The sequence below is a fragment of the Cervus elaphus genome, chromosome 1 (genome assembly GCF_910594005.1).
Source record: "Cervus elaphus chromosome 1, mCerEla1.1, whole genome shotgun sequence".
Lineage (NCBI taxonomy): Eukaryota > Metazoa > Chordata > Mammalia > Artiodactyla > Cervidae > Cervus > Cervus elaphus.
In genome coordinates, this window is record NC_057815.1 from 56,627,885 (window position 1) to 56,648,983 (window position 21,099).

At 43.2% G+C, this 21,099-nt stretch overlaps 1 protein-coding gene across 6 annotated transcripts in view; it reads left to right on the forward strand.

Annotated features, from left to right (window-relative positions):
• The window catches only part of SCUBE2 (signal peptide, CUB domain and EGF like domain containing 2), a 69,628-nt gene that overhangs the window by 28,309 nt on the left and 20,220 nt on the right, over positions 1 to 21,099 (forward strand). For 5 of the 6 annotated variants that reach the window (XM_043903548.1, XM_043903529.1, XM_043903557.1 and 2 more), the window contains 9 exons: positions 41 to 157; positions 1,085 to 1,207; positions 3,814 to 3,930; positions 5,409 to 5,531; positions 5,947 to 6,063; positions 6,304 to 6,390; positions 8,071 to 8,175; positions 10,480 to 10,635; positions 11,040 to 11,246. In XM_043903548.1, coding sequence (XP_043759483.1) covers positions 41 to 157; positions 1,085 to 1,207; positions 3,814 to 3,930; positions 5,409 to 5,531; positions 5,947 to 6,063; positions 6,304 to 6,390; positions 8,071 to 8,175; positions 10,480 to 10,635; positions 11,040 to 11,246 — 1,152 coding nt within the window. The remainder of the gene's footprint in view (positions 1 to 40; positions 158 to 1,084; positions 1,208 to 3,813; positions 3,931 to 5,408; positions 5,532 to 5,946; positions 6,064 to 6,303; positions 6,391 to 8,070; positions 8,176 to 10,479; positions 10,636 to 11,039; positions 11,247 to 21,099) is intronic. The other variant, XM_043903568.1, reaches the window with a different exon arrangement.

Below are 21,099 nucleotides of genomic sequence, written 5' to 3' on the forward strand. Positions count from 1 at the left end.
CTCTACGAAGCTAACTGCCTCTTTCTTACCTCCTTGGCAGAAACATGTGCTGTCAACAATGGAGGCTGTGACCGCACCTGCAAGGATACTTCGACAGGGGTTCATTGCAGTTGTCCCGTCGGCTTCACACTCCAGATGGATGGAAAGACCTGTAAAGGTAGCCTGGGTCTCTCCATGTAGCTGACCTGGGGGAGTAAAGGCAGTTCTCCCCCTCCACGCCTCCTGAGCGACTCCAGATTTGCTTATGATTCATATTGATCAAAAGGAAGCGTTTCTTCCCTAGGCTAGTAGAAGGTTATAATTGAGGAAGCTTAATTAGAACTGACTTAATTACAGTAACTGTAGAGAAGGTCAGCTTCTGCAGGCACCATCCATTTCAGGCAGTGGCCTTATTAGAAAAAAAGCAGTTGTTCACAGAAACATTCATTTCCAGGAGATAATATCATCCTATCATAAATAACAGCCAAGATTGTTATCCAGAGAACTTAATGAATGTGCCATTAACATGTAGTAATGAATAGAGACCCCAGTGACTTAGTATTTCATGGGCAAGAGTACAAAGGCGTCGTTCTTTAATGTGATAAAACAAAGTAGATAAATAGTTACCAGATGAAACTGAGAAAAGATAAGATTAATCAAGTATCAGAAATCATTCAAAAGCATTGAGGCTATTTAACCATTATGTAATTTGCCAAAACAAATATTCTGGTTTCTTATAGTTTGAATCATGAAACTGGAATCGAAAGTATAGGAAAGGAAGCCATCTCATCTTGAGAGACCAGTGCAGGCATGAGAAAGTAATAGGGCATCACCATTTCCCCTTAGTTTGTTTCCTTAATGCCGGTTAAGAGAAGGGCAGTGTAAGTCCGAATTCTCCAGGGGATGAGGCACTTGTCTTTCAAAACGGGTTAAGCCAGGCAAGAAAAGTTGTGTAAGATGGAAAACATCAGTAAACATCCTTAAATGCTTTTATGGGTCTCTTTCTGTTTCAGAGTATAATGAAGCACACACAATAGCACTTCAGGGATTTGTGGCTAACAAGGCAAGTACTGCTGTCTGATTTGCCGATGCTTGCCTGTTACAGATATTGATGAGTGCCAGACGCGCAATGGAGGGTGTGATCATTTCTGCAGAAACACCGTGGGCAGTTTTGACTGCAGCTGCAAAAAGGGATTTAAATTATTAACAGATGAGAAGTCTTGCCAAGGTATGTGCTGAAACGTAGCTGTGCCCTGCAGTGCCACTGGTTGGATTGGAGAAGATGAAACTTCGCTCCGGCCAAGACCGGCTCGCTGGGCTTCTCAACGGAGTCGTTAATCCAACCTCCAGCCTGTGCTTCACTTTTTTCATCTGTTAGGTAAAATAAAAACATGAGGTAGCTCACAGGTATATTTTGGAAATTCAGTTGTTAATGATTAGAGAACACCTCAAAGAACCTGTGTGGTGTGATTACAGCCCAGAGCTTGCTGCTAGAAATGGATCACAGAATACAAGCAGGGTTGTGTTAGGGTTGAGATTATGAATACTTTCCCTTTTCTAAAACTTCCTTGAGTGTTATGGATTTCCTAACAAAATTTGGTGGCAAAAAGATGTTGGTTTAATTAACATACCTTTTCTCAGGAAAAAGTTGGGGTCAACTAATTGGTCCCTTTCTTATAGGCCTTGTTTGAATGACCAGCCTTTGGTGTTTGGGGCAAGGGTAGGGAATGAGGGAGTGAGGGGATTGAGCGGAGGAGACACATTCTTCCCATATAAGGGATGTTTTAAGGGAACTTCTCTGGGTAGCTGTTACTGATATTAATAATTGTTTTGGACAGTGACAAGCTGTTTTGGGTTGAGGGGGCATCTTTTATATTTCCAGATGAGCACCTTTTATGCCCTACTGACATATAGAAAGAAACCCATAGGAAAGATGTGCTGGCATTTATTCCTGTTTCATTTCTGAGAATAAGAACAGCCTAACTTATTTTGTTAGAAGTCCCAATATTAAATCAAAATCAGAAAAAAAAATCTGATTTCACTTCAAATAATAAAGGTGCAACATTACTTTTTAAAAATCTTATGGTCTTAAAATCGTAAGTTTCTCTCTTGGTTTTTTCTTCGTGATACATAAATTGTCAGACTCTTCACATTTAGCGCCCTTTAAAGTCAGCGAGTTCATTTTAGATAACTACTGCATGATTTTCTTCTGTTTGACTTGGAAAGAAAATTTACTGTTCCACATGATGTTTCTTAATGTATAGAGCAAGAAATACTATTTAAGCAGTGTAAACACATTAAAAAGGAATTAGAAAAGTGATCTCATTATTTTTGGCAAAGCAAGAGCCCTTTGTGAGCAGCCAAGGTTAGCTACCGAACAAGCCCGCATTCTCAGTAACTGGCTGATATTAATAACAGAATTCATAGAATGACATCAATTGCTACAGAGCAAATAGACTTTTTCTCATTTTTCACTGATCAGTCTTGGTAGAACAAATATTTGCACAGAACAAACTCACTGAAGAAATTTCCAGGACTTCTGGGAAAAGTTATGGATGGAGAGGTTTTGTAAGATTTTGCCCCTTTTTATTTCATGTTTTTCATTCCTCCAATTCCTTCTAAATGTTTGTTTTTTATTAACGAAGTTTCTCATGGCTCAGTTGGTGTTGAAAAAGGGATCCAGCAATGGTCTAGTTGGCTTGCACTGAGTCCTGCCTTGGTCCTGGTCTGTCCATCTGGGGACACAAGTCATAACTGTTAAAATCTTCCCAAGAGTTGAGGAAGTGAAACACTGAAATTCTAGTGTACGGGAAAGATGTGTGAACAGACCAGGGAAGAAGAAATGATTAGATCAACAAATGTAGCCTCCTGAGGCTAGTTCCCATGAGCTCAGCTGAAGCCAAGAAGGCTTCCATGCTGAACCAGGAAAGGAGGGGTCTCCTGGGACTGAAATAGGAGGGAGGAACAAAGCCAAAGGATTGGCCAAAAGGATCGTGTCTGCAATAGAAAATTACTGAGGATGTTAATGTTAATGCTTTTTTTTTTTTTTTTAGTGCAGAAGGCATTAAAGCTCAGGATCAACTGGCCTCCTGGGGCCAGAAGACAAATTCTGGCTAGACCGAAAAAAGATATCTCCAGCTCAAGTGTTTTCTCTTTTTAATTGGCTATAGCTTATAACATTACTATGGGTCTTTTACCAGTTAGTAATAGAATAGTAATAATGCACAGGCAGCACCTTGATAGTTTACAATTTTTAAACCATTTTTAGATATGTTAGGTAAACCATTTTTAGATATGTTAGGGCTTCCCTGATGGCTCAGATGGTAAAGAATCTGCCTGCAGTGAGGGGGACCAGGGTTCAATCCCTGGGTGGGGAAGATCCCCTGGAGGAGGGTATGGCAACCCACTCCAGTATTCTTGCCTAGAGAATTCCATGGACAGAGGAGCCTTGTGGGCTACAGTCCATGTGATCACAAACAGTTGGACCTGACTGAGCGACTTTCACTTCTCTTTCACTTTTAGGTATGTTGTTTCACTTGATTTCATTTCAGTATCTTAAATTTCTCAGCCCTGCAAATAAGCATGGGTGAGGGAGATCCACTGAGCTTTTTAGTTTGCAATAGCACTTGGAAATAAGGGTCCTAGCTGTGAATATACTTACTGTGAGTTGCTCAACACTTTCTTTAATACAAGTGAGCAGGGAGAGCTGATAGATAATTCTTCGCTCTATTGTTTTTGTTATCGGTCAGCATCTAGTGTTCTTATAAGCGTGTTTTTCTCTCCGCTTGTCCCTCAGAGTCAGTTTCAGCTCCTCTCTCCCTTTGACAATTACAGATGTGGATGAATGCTCTCTGGATAGGACCTGTGACCACAGCTGCATCAACCACCTGGGCACCTTCACATGTGCTTGCAATGAAGGGTACACCCTCTATGGCTTTACCCACTGCGGAGGTGAGCAGAGTCCTTCTAGAGTCAGATGAGGTTGGGCCTTACTCCTAAGGTTTCCTGAGATCAGGGCCAATTTTTCTACCTTGGGAGCTGGACCGGACATACCAGTCACTTAACAGTAGTAGGGAGTCCCTCAACTCAAGGGAAGCATCTGCTATGGGAAATCTTCTCACATTGATGCCTTTAATTCATCAAGTGTGAAATGGAGCAGAGAGAAGAGCTGAGCTCTTTCGGTGGTGAATGCCTTATGGACTTTGTTGATGCTGTTGTACTCAGAGAATGGAGGGTCTCTCAGGAGCTGATGCACTGTCTGCTGGAACTTCCCAACAGATAGTAAAGTCAGAGTCCTCAGAGAGGATTGGCAGTGCACCAACTGATTCCACAGTCTTACTGTGCATAGGGGCTGGCTGTGGGGCTTGGTTTGAGCTCTTTGAGCTGGTCTTTGTGCAGGTCTCTCAGCTGGAAGTGGGACCATAGACCCTATCTCTCTGCTCTGAGCCCTTGAAGCAACATCTTCTGATGTCTCATGACCTTACGGCCAAGTAGACTATAGCCCAAGTCAGATTTGGTGTCACTCTGCACCCTCTAATCATCAGATGCATTTAGCAATCTTTTAGAATGCAGGTTCTGATTCTTAGTCTAAATGGCTAGACATCCAAGATGATTTTGGGGATCTGAGGATATGGGAACCACTGGTCTAAGTATTTCCGACCTGATCCTTGTGTCCTATGTCCTTAAGAAGAATGGATAGTAGTGATTTGTCATAGATATTGTTGTGTCTCTTCTCCTTTTCAACACATACCTGCCATGGCTGAAAATATACTCCTCCAGTCCATCAAGAAAGTTCAAGGAAATGTTTCCTGAATGTGAATATGTATCTGTGTTTTTGTTGGAGTCACCTTCCAACTTGGACTCAGTCTCAGGTTGATGGGGATTAGTGTACATAATTTTTCTTTTTTAATGCCAAAATTTTGACAGCATAACTGCTTTGTTTTTAAAGATTTTATTATTTATTTATTTAGTTGCCTCAGGTCTTTGTTGTAGCACACAGACTCTCTAGTTGTGGCACATGGGTATTTTTCTAATCTATACCCCAACTTTATGAACTATCACGTGGGGAATCCTCATTCTATCTCCCTTGGGATGTGACTCAGGAAGACAGTGGAGTTTTAACTTGGGAGCCTGTGCTGTGGCTGAGTTGGACCCTGAGAGTAGAGTGTGACCCTTTCTCAATGTGCTCGTTGGGGCAACTGTTTGGTCAAGAATGGAACTTGAGATCATCCTGGTGAGGCTCCTGCTAGGAAATCCACTGAATGGGGAGTGGGTCAGCTGGTGCCAAATGCACGTTCTGAAGGCGATCAGCACATTCCCTTAGTGAGTTTCAATCACGTGACTCCCCTCCTGCTGCTTCCTCGATGGAGGGATACTGTCAGCCGGGTCAGAGACAGACGGCTGTGACAGGAGAGTGTTTTACTTCCCAGACACCAACGAGTGCAGCGTCAACAACGGAGGCTGTCAGCAGGTCTGTGTGAACACTGTGGGCAGCTATGAATGCCAGTGCCACTCTGGGTACAAGCTCCACTGGAATAAAAAGGACTGTGTGGGTAAGAGTCCCTGAGGCTGAGGCTCAGAGCAGCCCAGCAGTTCTCTCCACGCCCCACTGGACCCGGCGTGTGCTGGCCAGTCCTCGACTGAACTCTCCTGCCCTCAGCTGCAGCAGCCCACCTTTAAAAGTTCAAAAACAGGAGATACTTTGCAGGCTCTTTGGTGTTTCCTTCTGTGCTTCAGCGTAGGTTGGAACTCACTTCTGTTGGTTGCTTTTCCATATGAAAAGAATAGCAAACCAGAAGCTCCTTTACCCTGGGGGGGTGGTGGGGAATAAGCGGGTGTCTGTGTTTTGGGCTGGGCATCAGCGCTGCCTTCTTTGCTCGGGTCTTTGGTGTGTGGGAGTCAGCTGGTCTGGTCTCACCACGAAGTGTCCTTCTCTTTCTGTAAGTGTCTGCATTTTGTCCTGTCTAGAAGTGAAGGGGGGCCTGCCCACTAGCCTGTCACCCCACGTGTCCCTGCAGTGCGGTAAGAGTGGTGGAGGAGACAGGTGCTTCCTCAGATGTCACTCTGGCATTCACCTCTCTCCAGGTGAGTGGGTCCCAGGCCTGGGGCCAGGCCTTCCTGGCTCGAGGTGTTAGAAGCCCTCACAGGTCTTCCAAGTATTTGACCAGCTGCTCCCTGACCCCTGGAGGCCTGTGCTCTGAGACCCTGTGTTCTGGGGGTTTTTCTAGTGGTTCACGTGGAGTTGGGGGAGGAAGGGACTTGAGCTTCCGGCAGGAGAGGCTGTAATCTCGCCCACATGCTGACAATCCACCTTCTGTCTGTCAGGACTGCAAGAGGCCTATTCTGTCACCTGCGGCTCTTCCTCTCCTCTCAGGAACAAACAGCAAAAATCAAATGACTCCGCTTTCGGGGGTAATTACCAAATCTGCGTGTTGTCTCTGGGGCTCACTGTGTTCAATGGGCTTCCTTTGTGGGGTGCTGTTCTTGGGCATTGGCTTTGTTTTCTTTTCTCCTAATCTCTCTGATGCCGCGAGCATGTTACAGGATGTTCTTGCCTGCAGCCTCGGTGCCTGCCATCTGACTCACCACATAGCAGACGCTGACTGAGTGTCCACTCTGTCGGGAGGCTCTGTGCAGCCCCGCTGGGTCATCATATTGGGCAGAGGACCATGTAGCTCCGGGGCCAGGAGACTCAGGTCTCCCCAGCTCCCTGTACCGTAGAGCACCTCAGAGGCCCAGCAGGAAACATGTACTTGGGGTGCATGGCATTGGTGGGGACATGAACGTGACAGGGGAACAAAGATCCTGTCAAGAGAAAGAAGCCCAAACCCTTTCCGGTTTTTCAAAAGACAGAGAATAACCTTCAAAGCTTTTCAGAGGCCTTGTTCTTCCAGATTTAGATGGGTTTGTGATGATGTCATGAGCATATCTAAGGAATGGTTCTAGATGTCCATACTATGTGTTTAAGCAAAGACAGAGGCTCAAAGCATGATAATAACAACTTGTGTGAATTGATGGAGCAGTTAAAACATGTAAGAGCTGATTTATTACCATCCACACTATAGCCCTCTGGGACTATTTTATTGTTATTTTTATTAACCAGATGAAGAAACTGAGGTTCAGAGAGGTGAAGCAACATATCCAAAGTGAGTCAGATGGGACATTAACGGAGCCAGGATTTTGACCGGGCAGTCTGGATCCAGAGTCTTGAGCACTGTCCTTCACTGTTCCTCTTGTCTGATGTTTGCACCCAGTCAGAGGGGACACTATGGTCTGTTTCACTTAGAGATTAAGGCCACCCTAAGGGTGGGCAAGCAAATTGTTAACAGTTATTCAGTTCTTACTATGTACCAGACAGTAGGCTAAACATTTTTTGTTTTGTTTTGCATTACCTCATTTAGTTCTCATAACAGCTTTAGTAGTGTAGGGACTGTTTTATGGATGAGGACTCTGAGGCTTAGGGAAACTGAGTAACCTGCTCCAGTTCTCATCACAAATTGAAGGGCTGGAACGTGAGTCCTGGTCTTTGGCTCCAGAGTCTAACACAAGGTTAAGACTGACTGTGGAGTCAGAAGGAGAGCAGAATGTTCTATGTGAGGCCCTCAAAGTAGGACCCTTGCTCCCTCACAGACCCTGAGAGTCCTGGCCGTGGTTAGTGATGCTGTCCTTGTCTGGAATGGTGGCTCCCTCAGCCCTGTCCTCCCAGGACAGGCTTATCGAGGAGAACCTGCCTGTCCATTTTTCTCCACTGTCTTGTCTGAATGTGAACTGGGGGATTCTGGCCTTCCTTCTTGGAAAGGCACAGAAATGACCTCATTTTTCATCTCACTGCTGAGGCTGTTTCTGGCCCTTCCTTTGTTATGTTTGAGCGCTGGATTCATCTTAGATGAAGGGACAAGTGTAACTCTTAGGAGGCTCCTGGTGCCGTTCGTCCCAGGGTCATGGGTGCCCCCGGCTCCCAGTCTTCCTTGGTCTCAGTGTAAGAGAGGGGCTCAGGGTATGCTTCCAGCAATGGACAACTTGCCGTTACCTGCTGGGGTTTTCATTCCTTTGCCTCCAAAGGTAACCTCTCTCACTTGTTTCTTTCTGAAGATGTCGCCACCGTCAGGACAAGTGTAACCTTTAAGCTAAATGAAGGCAAATGTAGTTTGAAAAAGGCTGAACTGTTTCCTGAGGGTCTGCGACCAGTCCTCCCAGGTATGGAATCAGATGGCTGGTGCAAGGAGCGTGTCTGCATGCCGGGGAAGGGATCTGTAGCCAGCAGAGCCCTTCAGATGGGATCCTACAGTTCAGACTCTCCATGCCATCTCTTCTCAAGAGGAAGAAGACCCCTGCCTGGCAGCTCCATACGCCTCTGGGGTTACACATTAGGGCTTCCTTTGCAGGGTACAGAGGGTGAACCTGTGGGGAAATCTGTGAGTTAATAGCAATCAATATGGGCTTAAGATGCATTAGTAACTTGTGATCATATTGGGTTAAAATTTCTAGATCTTAGAGTTTGCTTAAAATACAATCCAAAGAAATGAAAAAAGGTTTGGCTCAGAAAGGATCATCTTTGGTGAACAAAAATATCATATCCAGCTTTTCTGCTGGATCTCGTCTTTGGAGGCAGTGATGTCGCTGGCTTCGGCAGAACAAATACTTTCCAAGTAGACCTGGCTTTATGGAAAGAGCAGAATCCAACATTCCTCTTTCTCCCCTAGCTCACATTTCCAGTATTAGTTCATAGAATAATTTTAGAGAATAAAAGAAAAATCAGGATTCATGTATTAGGGAGGGTTCTTTCCCTAGTCTACCCTCAAATAAATCATACAAACAAATAAAAGCATAGTTACTGTAGTCACATCTGGCTGCCTATTTTAAGTAGCTAACCAAGGTTAATCTGGGCACCTCCATTTGATGGAATTGGAGAAGGAAATGGCAACCCACTCCAATATGCTTGCCTGGGAAATACCACAGACAGAGTAGGCTGGGCTCTACAGCCCACAAGGTAGCAGAGTTGGACACAACTTATCAACTAAACAGCAACATTTGATTGAATATTACACAGCTATTAATTATGGGTTTTCTTGATGGAATATTATGAAGTTATTAATTATGGGTTTTCAAAGAATGTTTAATGACATTAGAAAATGTTGTAATAAAGATGAAAAAAAAGTCACATTTTGTATATCTAATACAACCTAAACTGTGCAAAAAAAGCATAAGTAGAAGAAAAACAAAGAAAACTCACCATGTCCTTATTAGTGGGTTAAATCTAGGTGGAAGGATGATGAGTAATTTTAATTTTTCTGCTGAATTTTCCAAATTCCCTAATAGTGAGCATTTATACTTTTAATCAGAGGGTGAAAGCATTATTTAAAGATAGATTTGGTCTTTAGTTCATTTAATGGTATTATACTAATGTTAATTTCTTAGTTTTGATAAAGATACATGTGAATATAAGATATTAACATTAGGGAACACTGGATGAAGAGTATGTGAGAACTCTGAGTATCCTCTCAGAAACTTTCCTATACATCTAAGCTTACTTCAAAATAAAAATTTTAAAAAATAGATATGGGAAAATAGAAAGATAAAGAGGTTCAAAATGAACATCTGTTCAGTTTGAGATTTGAAGTGAGCCTTTTGAGAGGTAAGATGGATCTTTAGGGAAAAATTAATTTGCCTTCTCCTTCCTTTGACCCTGATGACCTGCTGATTTGAACATCCTTATAATGTTAGAAGAACATGATACAGATAATTCATCAGTTCAGTTGAGATTACTTCATTGTGTGGATCGTGTGTGGATCTGCTCTTTGGTTCTGGTTAACAATCATTAGTCAAAAGATTCACTGGAAGTCATGGAGTGAGGAGTGAAGGTTGGAAACGAGGATGTCCAAAGCCCCGAGTTACATAACACCTTCACTCCCGTCCCGTGTGCCTTCATGACTATTTGGATTTGTTGATTCTTTGTGCCATTAATTGCTCCTGGTTATTTCAAAATGAGTCGTCACTGTTGATGTGCTTTCCAGCTTTCCTTTTGAGATGGAATTACTCCAAGGTCAGTTTGCCTGAAAGCAGGAGTTAATTTCCTTTCTACTCCCATGCTCGTTCCTTACTTGAAGACTGAGCTCCTGCTTGAGGCATCATAGTTCAGCTTTAAAGAAATGAACCCTGAGAACATGAATGCACCTTAGCAAACCACCAGTCAGGAAGGCAAGACAACCTCTGGTTCCCATCTTCCACATGTGTGGCTGGTCATTCAGAAACATCTAGCATGTGTTCATGAAAATCAGTTTCGAGAGCTAAGTGGTAAAGTTACATGGGAGGCAGTACCGGCTCTTCAAGATTATAATGTCATCGTGCTCCAGGCTGAGGGCTTGCAGTGTCTTGGCATCTGGAGTTAATCATCTGGTCCCCTGAGAGCTGTTCTAATGAAATGTTTACAGAGTTTGAGCGAATGTTCAGCCGAGTGCTTTGCCAGGATTTGGCTTCCGATAATTTTGTTTCTCCATACAGAGAAGCACAGCTCAGTAAAAGAGAGCTTCCGCTACGCAAACCTTACATGCAGCTCTGGCAAGCAAGTCCCAGGAGGCCCCGGCCGACCGAGCGCCCCTAAGGAAATGTTTATCACTGTTGAGTTTGAGCTTGAAACTAACCAAAAGGAGGTGACAGGTTGGTTTGAAAATAGTCTCTGGTGCCAGGCTTCTTACAGCTTTCTCCTGCTTCTTTGCCTTTAGCTCTTCCTCATTCTTGTGGGGGGAAATCATACATTCACTTAAGTATCTCCTGTTTTTTTGTTTGTTTGTTTGTTTACCCCCAAACTACACTGAATTGGTTTGGAACCTGATGATTTTATCTGCCTCATCAAAACTCAAAGCTACCATTTTGGCCAACAAATTTCTGTTTGAATCAAATGCTGCCCAGCCTGCTAGGTGCCCAGCTCCACGTCTCTCCCCACGCTGTCTGCAGGGGGCTGTGAGTGTTGGTGTAGGCCCTGCAGTCAGTCTAGACATAGTCCAGCAGACACGTACGGCAGCCTGAACTCCTCTCCACTGCACTCTCTCTGGTTTCTGCAGCGTCTTGTGATCTCAGTTGCATCGTAAAACGAACAGAGAAGCGGCTCCGGAAGGCTGTCCGCACGCTCCGGAAGGCTGCCCACAGGGGGCAGCTGCACCTCCAGCTCTCTGGCGTGAACCTCGAAGTGGCTCAGAAGTCTCCCCAAACATCTGAACGCCAGATAGAGTCCTGTGCAATGGGCCAGGACCATGGAGGAAACCAATGTGGTGAGTGGCCTGCTAGCCGGGACATTTTTGCTCATAGAACTCTCTTGAGCTCCAAAAACACTAAGGGTAGCCATAAGCAAGTCTGGCCCACCCTTTCTCCCCAGGCTCCTTCCAGAAAACACCCAGGATCCCCAGCCTCATTTGAGATCTACACTTGGTATTGCCCTTGCCTACTGGATCAGGAGCCCCTGAGCACAAGGAGTAGTGCCTGGCACTTAGTAAATGTCGGTTGAGTTGAGGGATGGGATGGAAGAGGCAGGGCTGATGAGAAGAGAGAGGGTTGTCCTTTAAGGGTCTGAGGGACTGTGGTCTTCAACGCACCGTGGTCCCCCAACTGGGGCAGGACTGCAAATATAAGGCATCATTGAGCCTTCTCAACATCCACTCCCAACAGTTCCCCTATCATCTCCGTATGGTTTGACCCATGGTGGCAGTTAACAAACTCTTGTCCATAATTTTGTGGAGGGGAGAGGTTAGGGATCATCAGCTGCTTTATGAGATCCCTGGGCTATGGCCCAAGCTTCTGATGAAGTTCCAGGCAGGAGGAATCTGGGCAGGAGGTTCCAAAGTGGTCAGTCTTGAGGTGTGTTTGTTGTGAGAGATTATTCTGGGCAATTATGGAAGACTCTACTGAAAGAGTCTTAGATGGGGGAAAAGTAGGGTCTCACTTTATAGTAATAATGGTAATGATTTGAGGCTTCACCTGTGACGGGCGTAACACTAAGCATTTTATCTACATTACCTCATTCAATCCTTATAGTCGTCTGACCAAGCAGTATTTTTATCTGCATTTTACAGAAGAGCAAACTGGAGTTCAGAGAGGTAAGTGTTCTTACTCAAGGTCACATGGATGGTCCTACTCCAAACCTGTGCTCTGGTCCCAAAGAAGGTGAATTTCAATAAGCAGACCCCTCCAGAGTAAAGTGATGTCCTTTCTAAAGTGTCATTAGAGGAAACAGGCCTGAGAAATGAAGCTTGAGCTAAGGAGTAATAAATCAGTGTTTCAAAAGAAGCAAAGCTAAGCCCAGAGGCACTTGTTCAGAAAAGTTGTCAGCAATAGCTCCACAGCCCTATTCTGTTGCTTTGCCAAAATATACTAGAAATCATGTGTAAAATCAAGTGGTAACTGTCTACCAGGGGCTGTTCTCAAATAGTCGTAACTCTCATTCCAGCTGACTCTCTTGAAAAAAAAAAAAGATAAAAACAACCCAGCTGGTTGATTTGTTCTCATTTAAAATCCAAAGAGTTCCAGTTTTCATACCAAAATGGTGATGAGAATTGGCTGTTGCTGCCCTAGTTTCCAGGGTGAGCTGCAGAAACTGTCAGGGACAGGCAGGTCTGTCCTGCTTCTGGCCTCTCAGAGCTGTATTCCACCCCTTCGTCCCCCAAGTGCTGTCCTGGAGGTAGAGGCCCTGCAAGCTCGCCAAGGAGCCTTTATGGCCAGTTAAAAGTTCAGAGAAAGCTAATGTCAAGGGCCTTGTGGAACAACTCCCAGTGAGAATATTATTAATACTACTATGGGTATGCTTCTGGGGAATAAAGACCTCATGTTGCGGATCAGGAGTTACTTAACAGAGGCTTCATGACTGTGACAACTTGTGGAAGACACATAGTATGAGGTTAGTGTGGCTGTTGTTTGTGTGAATGTGTTCCTGAGATGCTTGTCATGCCGAGTTAGGTTGGCTTTACTTCTAAGAGAGCCCACGTGTCTTGTCTCAAGAGCTCCCTCTAGCACTGGATGAATTTTGTAGCCCTCAAGGGACCGTTTCAGGCTCACCTTGTCTGACAGCAGTGTTGACAATTTTACGATGTCAAGGAACACAGCTCAAGGAACTACCAGTGAAGCTTTCCTCCTGCTGGAGGGAGAAAGTGGGTATAAAGAGGGGTCAGTTGAGTTAGTTGGAAAGGCTTTTTACCCAGCAGACTCCTGGCAATGGCAAACCATGGTGTGTCTGTCTGTCTGTCTGTCTGTCTTATACTCCTGGTCGATTAATGCAGTTGTGTCCAAGTTTTTCCAACCCCATGGACTGTAACCCACCAGGCTCCTCTGTCCATGGAATTCTCCAGGCAAGAATACTGGAGGGGGTAACCATTCCCTTCTCCAGGGGATCTTCCTGATCCAGGGATCAAACCCACAGACCCACATCTCCTGTATTGCAGGCAGATTCTTTATCATCTGAGCCACCAGGGAAGTCCTGCATTAATGGTGTTAGAATCTCATAAAGACCAGGCTCTACTGGTATATTCTGAACTCTGATAGCACATGCAATGAAGACAAACTGAGGATAATTCTTTTTTGGAATTATTTTATATTTGTGAGACTTCTTTGGTGGCTCAGATGGTAAAGAATCTGGCAGGAGACCTGGGTTTAATCCCTGGGTCAGGAAGACCCCCTAGAGAAGGGAATGGCTACCCACTCTAGTATTCTTGCCTGGAGAACTCCGTGAATAGAGAAGTCTGGTGAGCTACTGTCCATTTATGTTTCTAGAAAAGAGCCCAAAGAGTGTTTTGAGTCACCTAGAAGGAGAGATGGGACCATTATGTTTTTCCTTTAAAATATTTTTTATTTAGTTTTTAATTACCTATAAGTGGTACATGTTTCAAATGATATAGAAATGTACACAGGATGGAAATTTTCCAATCAGCTTCCAACCCCACTCCCCAGAAATAATCACTGTCAATAGTTTGCTGTGGATTTTTCTACATCTGTTTTTATGCAGATATAAAAATGAAATTTTATTTATTCATTCAATGAATATTTATTGAGCACCAAATGTGTGCCAGGCACTATTCTAGGTGCTGGAATCCAATAATGAGACAAAAGAGCAAAAATCTCAGCCCTCACTGAGTTTAGAGTTCTAGAAGAGGGAGACAGACCACAAACCAATAAAGAAGAAAGTATATCCTGTAGCAAATGGTGGTGAGGAAGTGAAGAACAGGTAAGCAAGGAAGTGGAATGGAAAATGCCGAGGTGGGACTTCCCTGGTGATCCAGTGGTTAAGACTCCTGCTTGCAATGCAGGAGGCGCAGGTTTGATCCCTGGTCATGCCACGCAGCACAGCCATAAAATAAAAATAAATAAAAGAAAAGGCCAGGGAAAGGGAAGGGGTGAGGAGGAAGGTACACTGCCAAAATGTAGACTATGCTCAGGGGCTGTGGTCATTGAAAAGTGAAATTTGGGAAGAGATGTGAAGGATGGGAGGAACCAGCAGTGAGAACGTCTAGGGGAAGAGTCCCAGGTAAAGGCAACAGTGAGTACTAAAACCCCGAGGTACTGAGGAGAAGGCCAGGATGATGAGAGCTGAGGAAAGGAGGGTGGAGGAAGAAAGTCAGAGCAGGGGCAGAGGGCCGGATCGTGTGGGGAGTGGAAATTGTCGTGAGGACTCTGCATCTGAGTGAGAGAAAAGCCTGAGAAAGGATTTTAGCAAAGCGATAACAAGGCTCTGACTTATGTTTGAAAAGGATAACTTTGGCTGCTGTTTTAAAAATAGGCTGAAGGTTTGTGTGGATAAAACAGTAAAAAATATATCAATGCAATTTTAATAGTACTACATATTGTTCTTAACTACACAGTAGATCATGGCCACCTTTCCATGCTAACAGAGGAGCTACCATGCTTCTTTTAAAGCTTCCTGGTCTACGTTTGTTTTAAGACACCAGTATTTATTAGCCGTACTCCTGATGGTGACTTTTAATTAAGCTATTCCTAATTTTCCTATTACAAACAATGCTGCAATAAATATTCTTTTTGTGCACAGGCCAATATTTCAGGAAGATGGACTTGTATGTGTTTAATTGCAAGTCGAAGGACGTACATGTTTAAAACTGAATAGATCCTGCTAATTCAGCCTCCAAAAACATACTAATATAAACTCCCTCCAACATTGTGATTGAGTGCTTACTGTCTCACATCATTGGTAACATGGATTATATATTATTGATCTTTTTAATTTTTGCAAATCTGCTAAGTAAAAATGATGGTTATTTGAACTTGTTTTTCTTTGATTATTAGTAAAACTGAGCATGCTGTCATATGTCTGTGGCCATTTTGATTTCCTCTTCTGAGAATATCCATTTTCTTTAGCTATTTTTCCATTGAAGTTTTTGTTTTTCCAACATAATTTTTAAAAAATAAAATTTAAGGCCCCAAGTTTTATCAAAGAACATAGTCACTTCTGACCAAACATTTTCTTTCTTATAATAATTTTATATAGCAAAGTCTCATTATTTTGGCATTTAAGGACTTTGAGGACAGCCCACTCTGCAAGTGATCTTTGTACCATCTGTGATCAATTTTATCAAGATGGCAAAAAAAAAAAAAAAATAGCAATTATATTCTCCAAGGAAAAAATTCCTCAAGCTCATAGTAATTCATAAAGTCCTTTTTATCTAAACAAAAATTAATGATGACTTGGATTTCTCTTTTTCTTTCATAGCTATTTATCCTTTCAGAAAGGGTGCATTATTTAAGGAGTATACTTGCTAAAGTATAAATTTTTGTATTTGATTATTTTGAAACTTGCTGAAATTTTAAAAAGACAACCCAGATAACTGGCAAATTGGGATATTCTAGTGCCTGGGTTCTTGAGAAACTAGAAAAGTTTAATTCAAATTTTAGTAGTAGTAGCTTTCTTCTGCAGCAGTTGGGAAAAATTAATTCAAATAGAATTTATTGAGATCCCACTCTGTGGGATGAACTTGGGATGAAGCAGTAAGAATATAATGGGTGAAAACCCTGCTTTTATGAAGTTCACATTCTAATGGAGAGAGATGGATAATAAAAAAGTAAAGGAAAAGATAGTTTCCGAAATTATAAGTGCTATTGAACATAATAGAACAGAAAGCGTCAGAGGGGAGGAGAGATTTCTACTATTTACAGGGTGTTCAAGGAAGGCTGTCAGAGCAGGTTACGTTTAAGCTGAGATCTAAGTGAGAAGGTGGAACTGAGCATGCAAACCCAATGGAAGCAGGGGGTGCTTGAACAGTGGAGATAGCAGCAATGCAAAGGGCCTGAGGCAAGGAGAAGCCAGGTGTTTTCTTCTTAATTTTTTCAAAACTGAGAAATTATTTGGAATTGAGCAGGTGGAAAATTTCTGTTTTAAATCAAGGAAAATGTAAGTGGTATATTAGTAGTATAGACCAATATTAAACTAATATTTATCACCTAGACTTGATAGGAAATTCATTTAATTAAAAAAGTTTAAAAAACATAATTTAGTAAAATGTTGACATCTATTGAACACTTAATGCATTCAGCCCTTTGTTAAGCACCTTACCTGTGTGTGCGTTTAGTCACTTCAATCATGTCTGACTTTTTGCAACCCTGTGGACTGTAACCAACTAGGCTTCTCTGTCCATGGGATTCTCCAGGCAAGAATACCGTGGTGGGTTGCCATGCCCTCCTCCAGGGGATCTTCCTGACCCAGGGACTGAACCCGAGTCTCTTATGTCTCCTACATTGGCAGGTGGATTCTTTACCACTAGTGCCACGTGGGAAGCCCTAAGCACCTTACACGACTCTTCTAATTTAGTCCTTGTCACAAATGTATCCTGCATCATACCATTTTTATAGATAAGGAAACAAAGGCATGAGAAGGTAAGCAGTTTTCACAATGTCATGCAGCAAGCAAGTGCAGAGTCAGGATTCAAATTCAGGTCTGACTCAAGAGCCCATGTTCCTAACTCTCAATTTGAATACTCTCACCTCTCCTGGGTACTGCCTATGCCCTGTGATTATCCTACTCATACCCAACTCATATGGAGAGTCCTCTGTGGGACAGCTTTGTGGTGGGTGCTGAGGAGGTCCGAATAAGGAAGGTAGCATCCCTCAAGTGGTAACCCTCCCAGGGAAGAGTCAGAGAAGCCTTCCCCAAAGAGGAAAAGCCTCGGTGAGCTTTAAAGGGAGCACAGATGATGCATAAACGGGTAGAGGAAAAGCCTTGGAGAGTGAGGACCAGCAAGATGTGCACAGGGGATCTTTGGCATTTCAGTATTACTAACCCTGGAGTGGAAGGTGGGATGTGGTGGGCAGCAAGGCTAGTGGGAAAAACATGGCCAAGTCATGAGAGACCTTGAATATGTTTATCTGTAGGTGACAGGTTCATTAGAGGCTTTAATCAGAGAGCATAAGGTCATATTTATATTCTAGAAAGAGCTCTCCGACTGAATTGAGGGTCAGGACTGGAGGCAGAAAAACCTATTTGGGGGCTTCTGAATCCTTTGCATAAGAGATATTGAGAACATGAAGGCACTAGATGGAATAGAAAAGCAACAGTGGATTAGAGAAATATTTAGGAGGAGACGTGAGCAGCATTTGGTGATAAATTGGATTGGGGACTGAGACGAGGAAAGGGTTGGGGTGAGCTCAGAGGTTTCTGACTTGGCCTCTGGTCCTGCATTTTCTTCCCATACATCCCGCATCTTACCCAGCCCTGTTTCATATGCAGGAGGCACTGACAAAAAGCCTGTGGGTTGGTTGAACGGTAAGATGAATGTGATCACTGGGGAAGAAATAATCAAAAGATTTATAGGAAAAGCAGGAAAAAAATGGGCTCTTGAGAGGGCATGAGAAAGAATGAAAACTCATATACAGAAAAGGAGACTGAAGGCTGAGTTTGAGTTGAAGACACTGAGAAGTGCAGTTTGGCAAGTCGAGGAGGTTTTTGAGGCAGGGAGTGAAGCAGTCAGAGAAGTACTTTAGGGAGGTGAATCTGATGGTAATAGCAGAGCTGGGGCCAGGAGGAACGGCCGGCAAGGGAGTGCACTGGAAGGTTATTGCAGTAATCTAGATACGAGATGGTGAGGAGCAAAGGACGCTAGTGCCATAGGGATAAAAAATCAGGGACAAACAAAAGGGACCCAAGTATAGCATGCTGCAGCAGGGAGAAGTCTGGGATAATGTGGTTTGGAGCCTTGGTGACTGGGAGTGTAGAGATGCTGTTTATAAAGAGGGTAAAGCCAGAGGGGTAGGAAGGCTTGGACAGGGGAAGGGAAGAGAAGCATTCCCCTTGGGAAAGTAGAATTTGAGTTGCAACAAGACTCCCAGGCAGAAATGTCCACAGGCAGGTGGGAGTCTAGGAAAATGACGTCACCTCTCCATCCATAGACTGGCCCCCCTACCCTGCGTCCATGCACACTTGCTCTGACTTGCTTCCTGTTAAAAAGGATGAACAGCCTTTCCTAAGGCCCACTCTTCCCCTAGGGCTCCAGGGCCCATTCCCTCTCACCATCTCAGGAACAACGTTCCTCCTCTTGTCCCCACTGACCCTGCATCTCAGAATTCTCCTTCTCTACTGGATCATTTCTAACAGCACACAAACCTATTCCTGTCTTAAAACCCACCCAAATCCTCCTTTGATTTCTTTTGCTTCTCTCCAGATCCTGCCTCCTTTCTTTGACCCCCTGTCAAGCAAAACTCTTTGAAAGACCTGTCTAAATTCCCTGTCTTTGCTTCCTCATCGACCATTTTCTTCTCCACCCTAACCAACCTGGTTTTCATTCCCAATGCATCCAGGGGAACTGCTTTTCCCAAGATTTCTAACAACTTCCATGTAACCAAATCCAGGTTGCCAGCTGTCACTCAGACTCTGCTGACCCCTCCCTCCTCCCGGAAACTCTTCTCATGGGTTCATATACTACACATCTCTGGTTCTCTTCCTGCTTCACTGGCTGCTCCCTTTTCATTTCCCATGCTGGGGGCCCCCTAATTTTTTTTATCTCTAAACATCAGGGATCCCAGGGCTCAGTCCTCCACGCCCATCCACCCCCCTCCCTTTTTTTTTACTCTCTTCGATGACCTCATTCAGGGCTGATAGCTTTAAATACCACCATATGCTGGTGACTCCCAAACTACCCTCTATAACTCTAACTGCTGAACTTATCTGTCCTAGAGGTGCTGAATGTTTTATCACACATGCACACACACACACACAGAGTGAAATACTGTTGAATTTATGAATGTTTACTTACTTAAAAATTATATGCTTATACTATTGCCTAATATATATATCATTTTTAAAAAAAGAAGAGATACAGATTAAATAAACAAAATTTTAAATAGCTGGCTAGCCTCCGAAGGCACCATGCTGATGACTCAGCAGGGTTAATTGTTAATGGTAGTGGCTGTAAATCATTTTTTTTCAAATAGTCTTTTTGCTCATTGCTAGTGTTTTGGCTCACTTCTTGTCAGATCTGATTAAATTGCCACTGTTTCTACCTTGGATATGGTTTGACAAGAGCTGGTACCAGGAGAACAAGCTCTGTCAGTTCTGCACTTCCCTGGGGTTCACCTGCGCCTGCATCACTGGTCCTGCATCAAGGGTCCAGGATTTCCACAAGAATTATTGGAAGCTGCTTTCTACTTCGTGATGGTTTGTTTGTTTGAGACCAGATAATATAGTCAGGAAACCTGTTCAATGAGGCATAATTGAAAGTCTTCTCAAGACACGGAAAAGAAGTGAGTCAGTTAGTACCTCCCCACTCGCAGGTCTCTTTCTTGGGGACTTTGTATCTTCACATGCGTGTCTGACTTGTGGAGAGGTGGACTGACTGAGGGGCCAATTTCTCTTCTTTTTTAAACAGAAGAACTTAAAAAAACTATTTTTTTCAGTTTTATTGAGATATAATAGACATACAGCAAAGTATAAGTTTAAAGTGTACAGCATAATGATTTGACTTACATGCATCATGAGATGATTACCACAATGAGTTTAGTGAACATCCATCATATCAAATAGTTATAGCACTGAAGAAATATGAAAAAGAAAGTTTCTCCTTGTGATGAGAACTCTTAGGGTTTACTCTCTTAACATCTATCATGTATAACATACAGCAGTGTCAATTATATTTATCATGTTGTACATTATATTCCTAGTACTTATTTATCTTATAAATGGAAGTTTGTACTTATTGACCACCTTTATCCAATTTCCCCTTCTCCTACCTTGATCTCTTTCTCTGTGAGTTTGTTTGTTTGTTTTTGAACTATAGCTGACCTATAGCACTATGTTAGTTCCTGGTACATGACATAGTGATTCAATATTTCTATATATTTCAAGATGATTACTATGGTAAGTCTGGTTTAGATACTAAACCAATGAACCTTTCTTTATGTCTTATTTTGTTGATAAAATTTAATATGCATAGATGTGAAAATGCTTTGTAAACTGCTGAGGTGTAGTATTCTAGCTTGGAGACCACCAGCATAACGAATGCCTTCTCAATACCAACACTTGCATGGCTCCAAAGTTTCTTAAACTCAACATGTCTAAACAAAACCTTTTCTTCTCCTCCCTCACTCCACACCAAAACCCCCTTTACCCTCATCTCTGTAACTGGCTTCCCTGTTTGCTCAGTTGCTCTAGTTTAAAGCCTCAGTTTTCTTGACCTCTCTTGTTCCGTCATGCTCCTTATTGAATCCATTAGCAAATCCTGCCAGATCTGCCTTTTTACCTGAGTCTAACTAGTTTTCCCTTCCTCTCTTTTTACTACTCTGTTCCAAACCACCACCATCTCCTGCCCAGTCTATTGCAATGGGCTCTGAATTGTTCACATTCCCCTTGCTTGCCTTCCATCTCTTCTCCACACAGCAATTAGAAGATCTTTTTAGAAACGTAAGTCAGATCATGTCCCTGCCCCATTCAAAACCTTCAGCACACTTTGAGTAAGGGCTAATTTCCTTACCGAGACCTTCAAGAATCTATGTAATCTGCCCCTTGCTTGCTTTTAGAGTTCATTTCCTATCACCCAGCCCCTTTCAGTATGTTCCTGCTGCACTGGCTTTTTTGCTATCAGGCAAGACCATTGCAAGACTGTTTTCCTCATTTCACTCGAATCTCTGCTCGCAGAGGCCTTT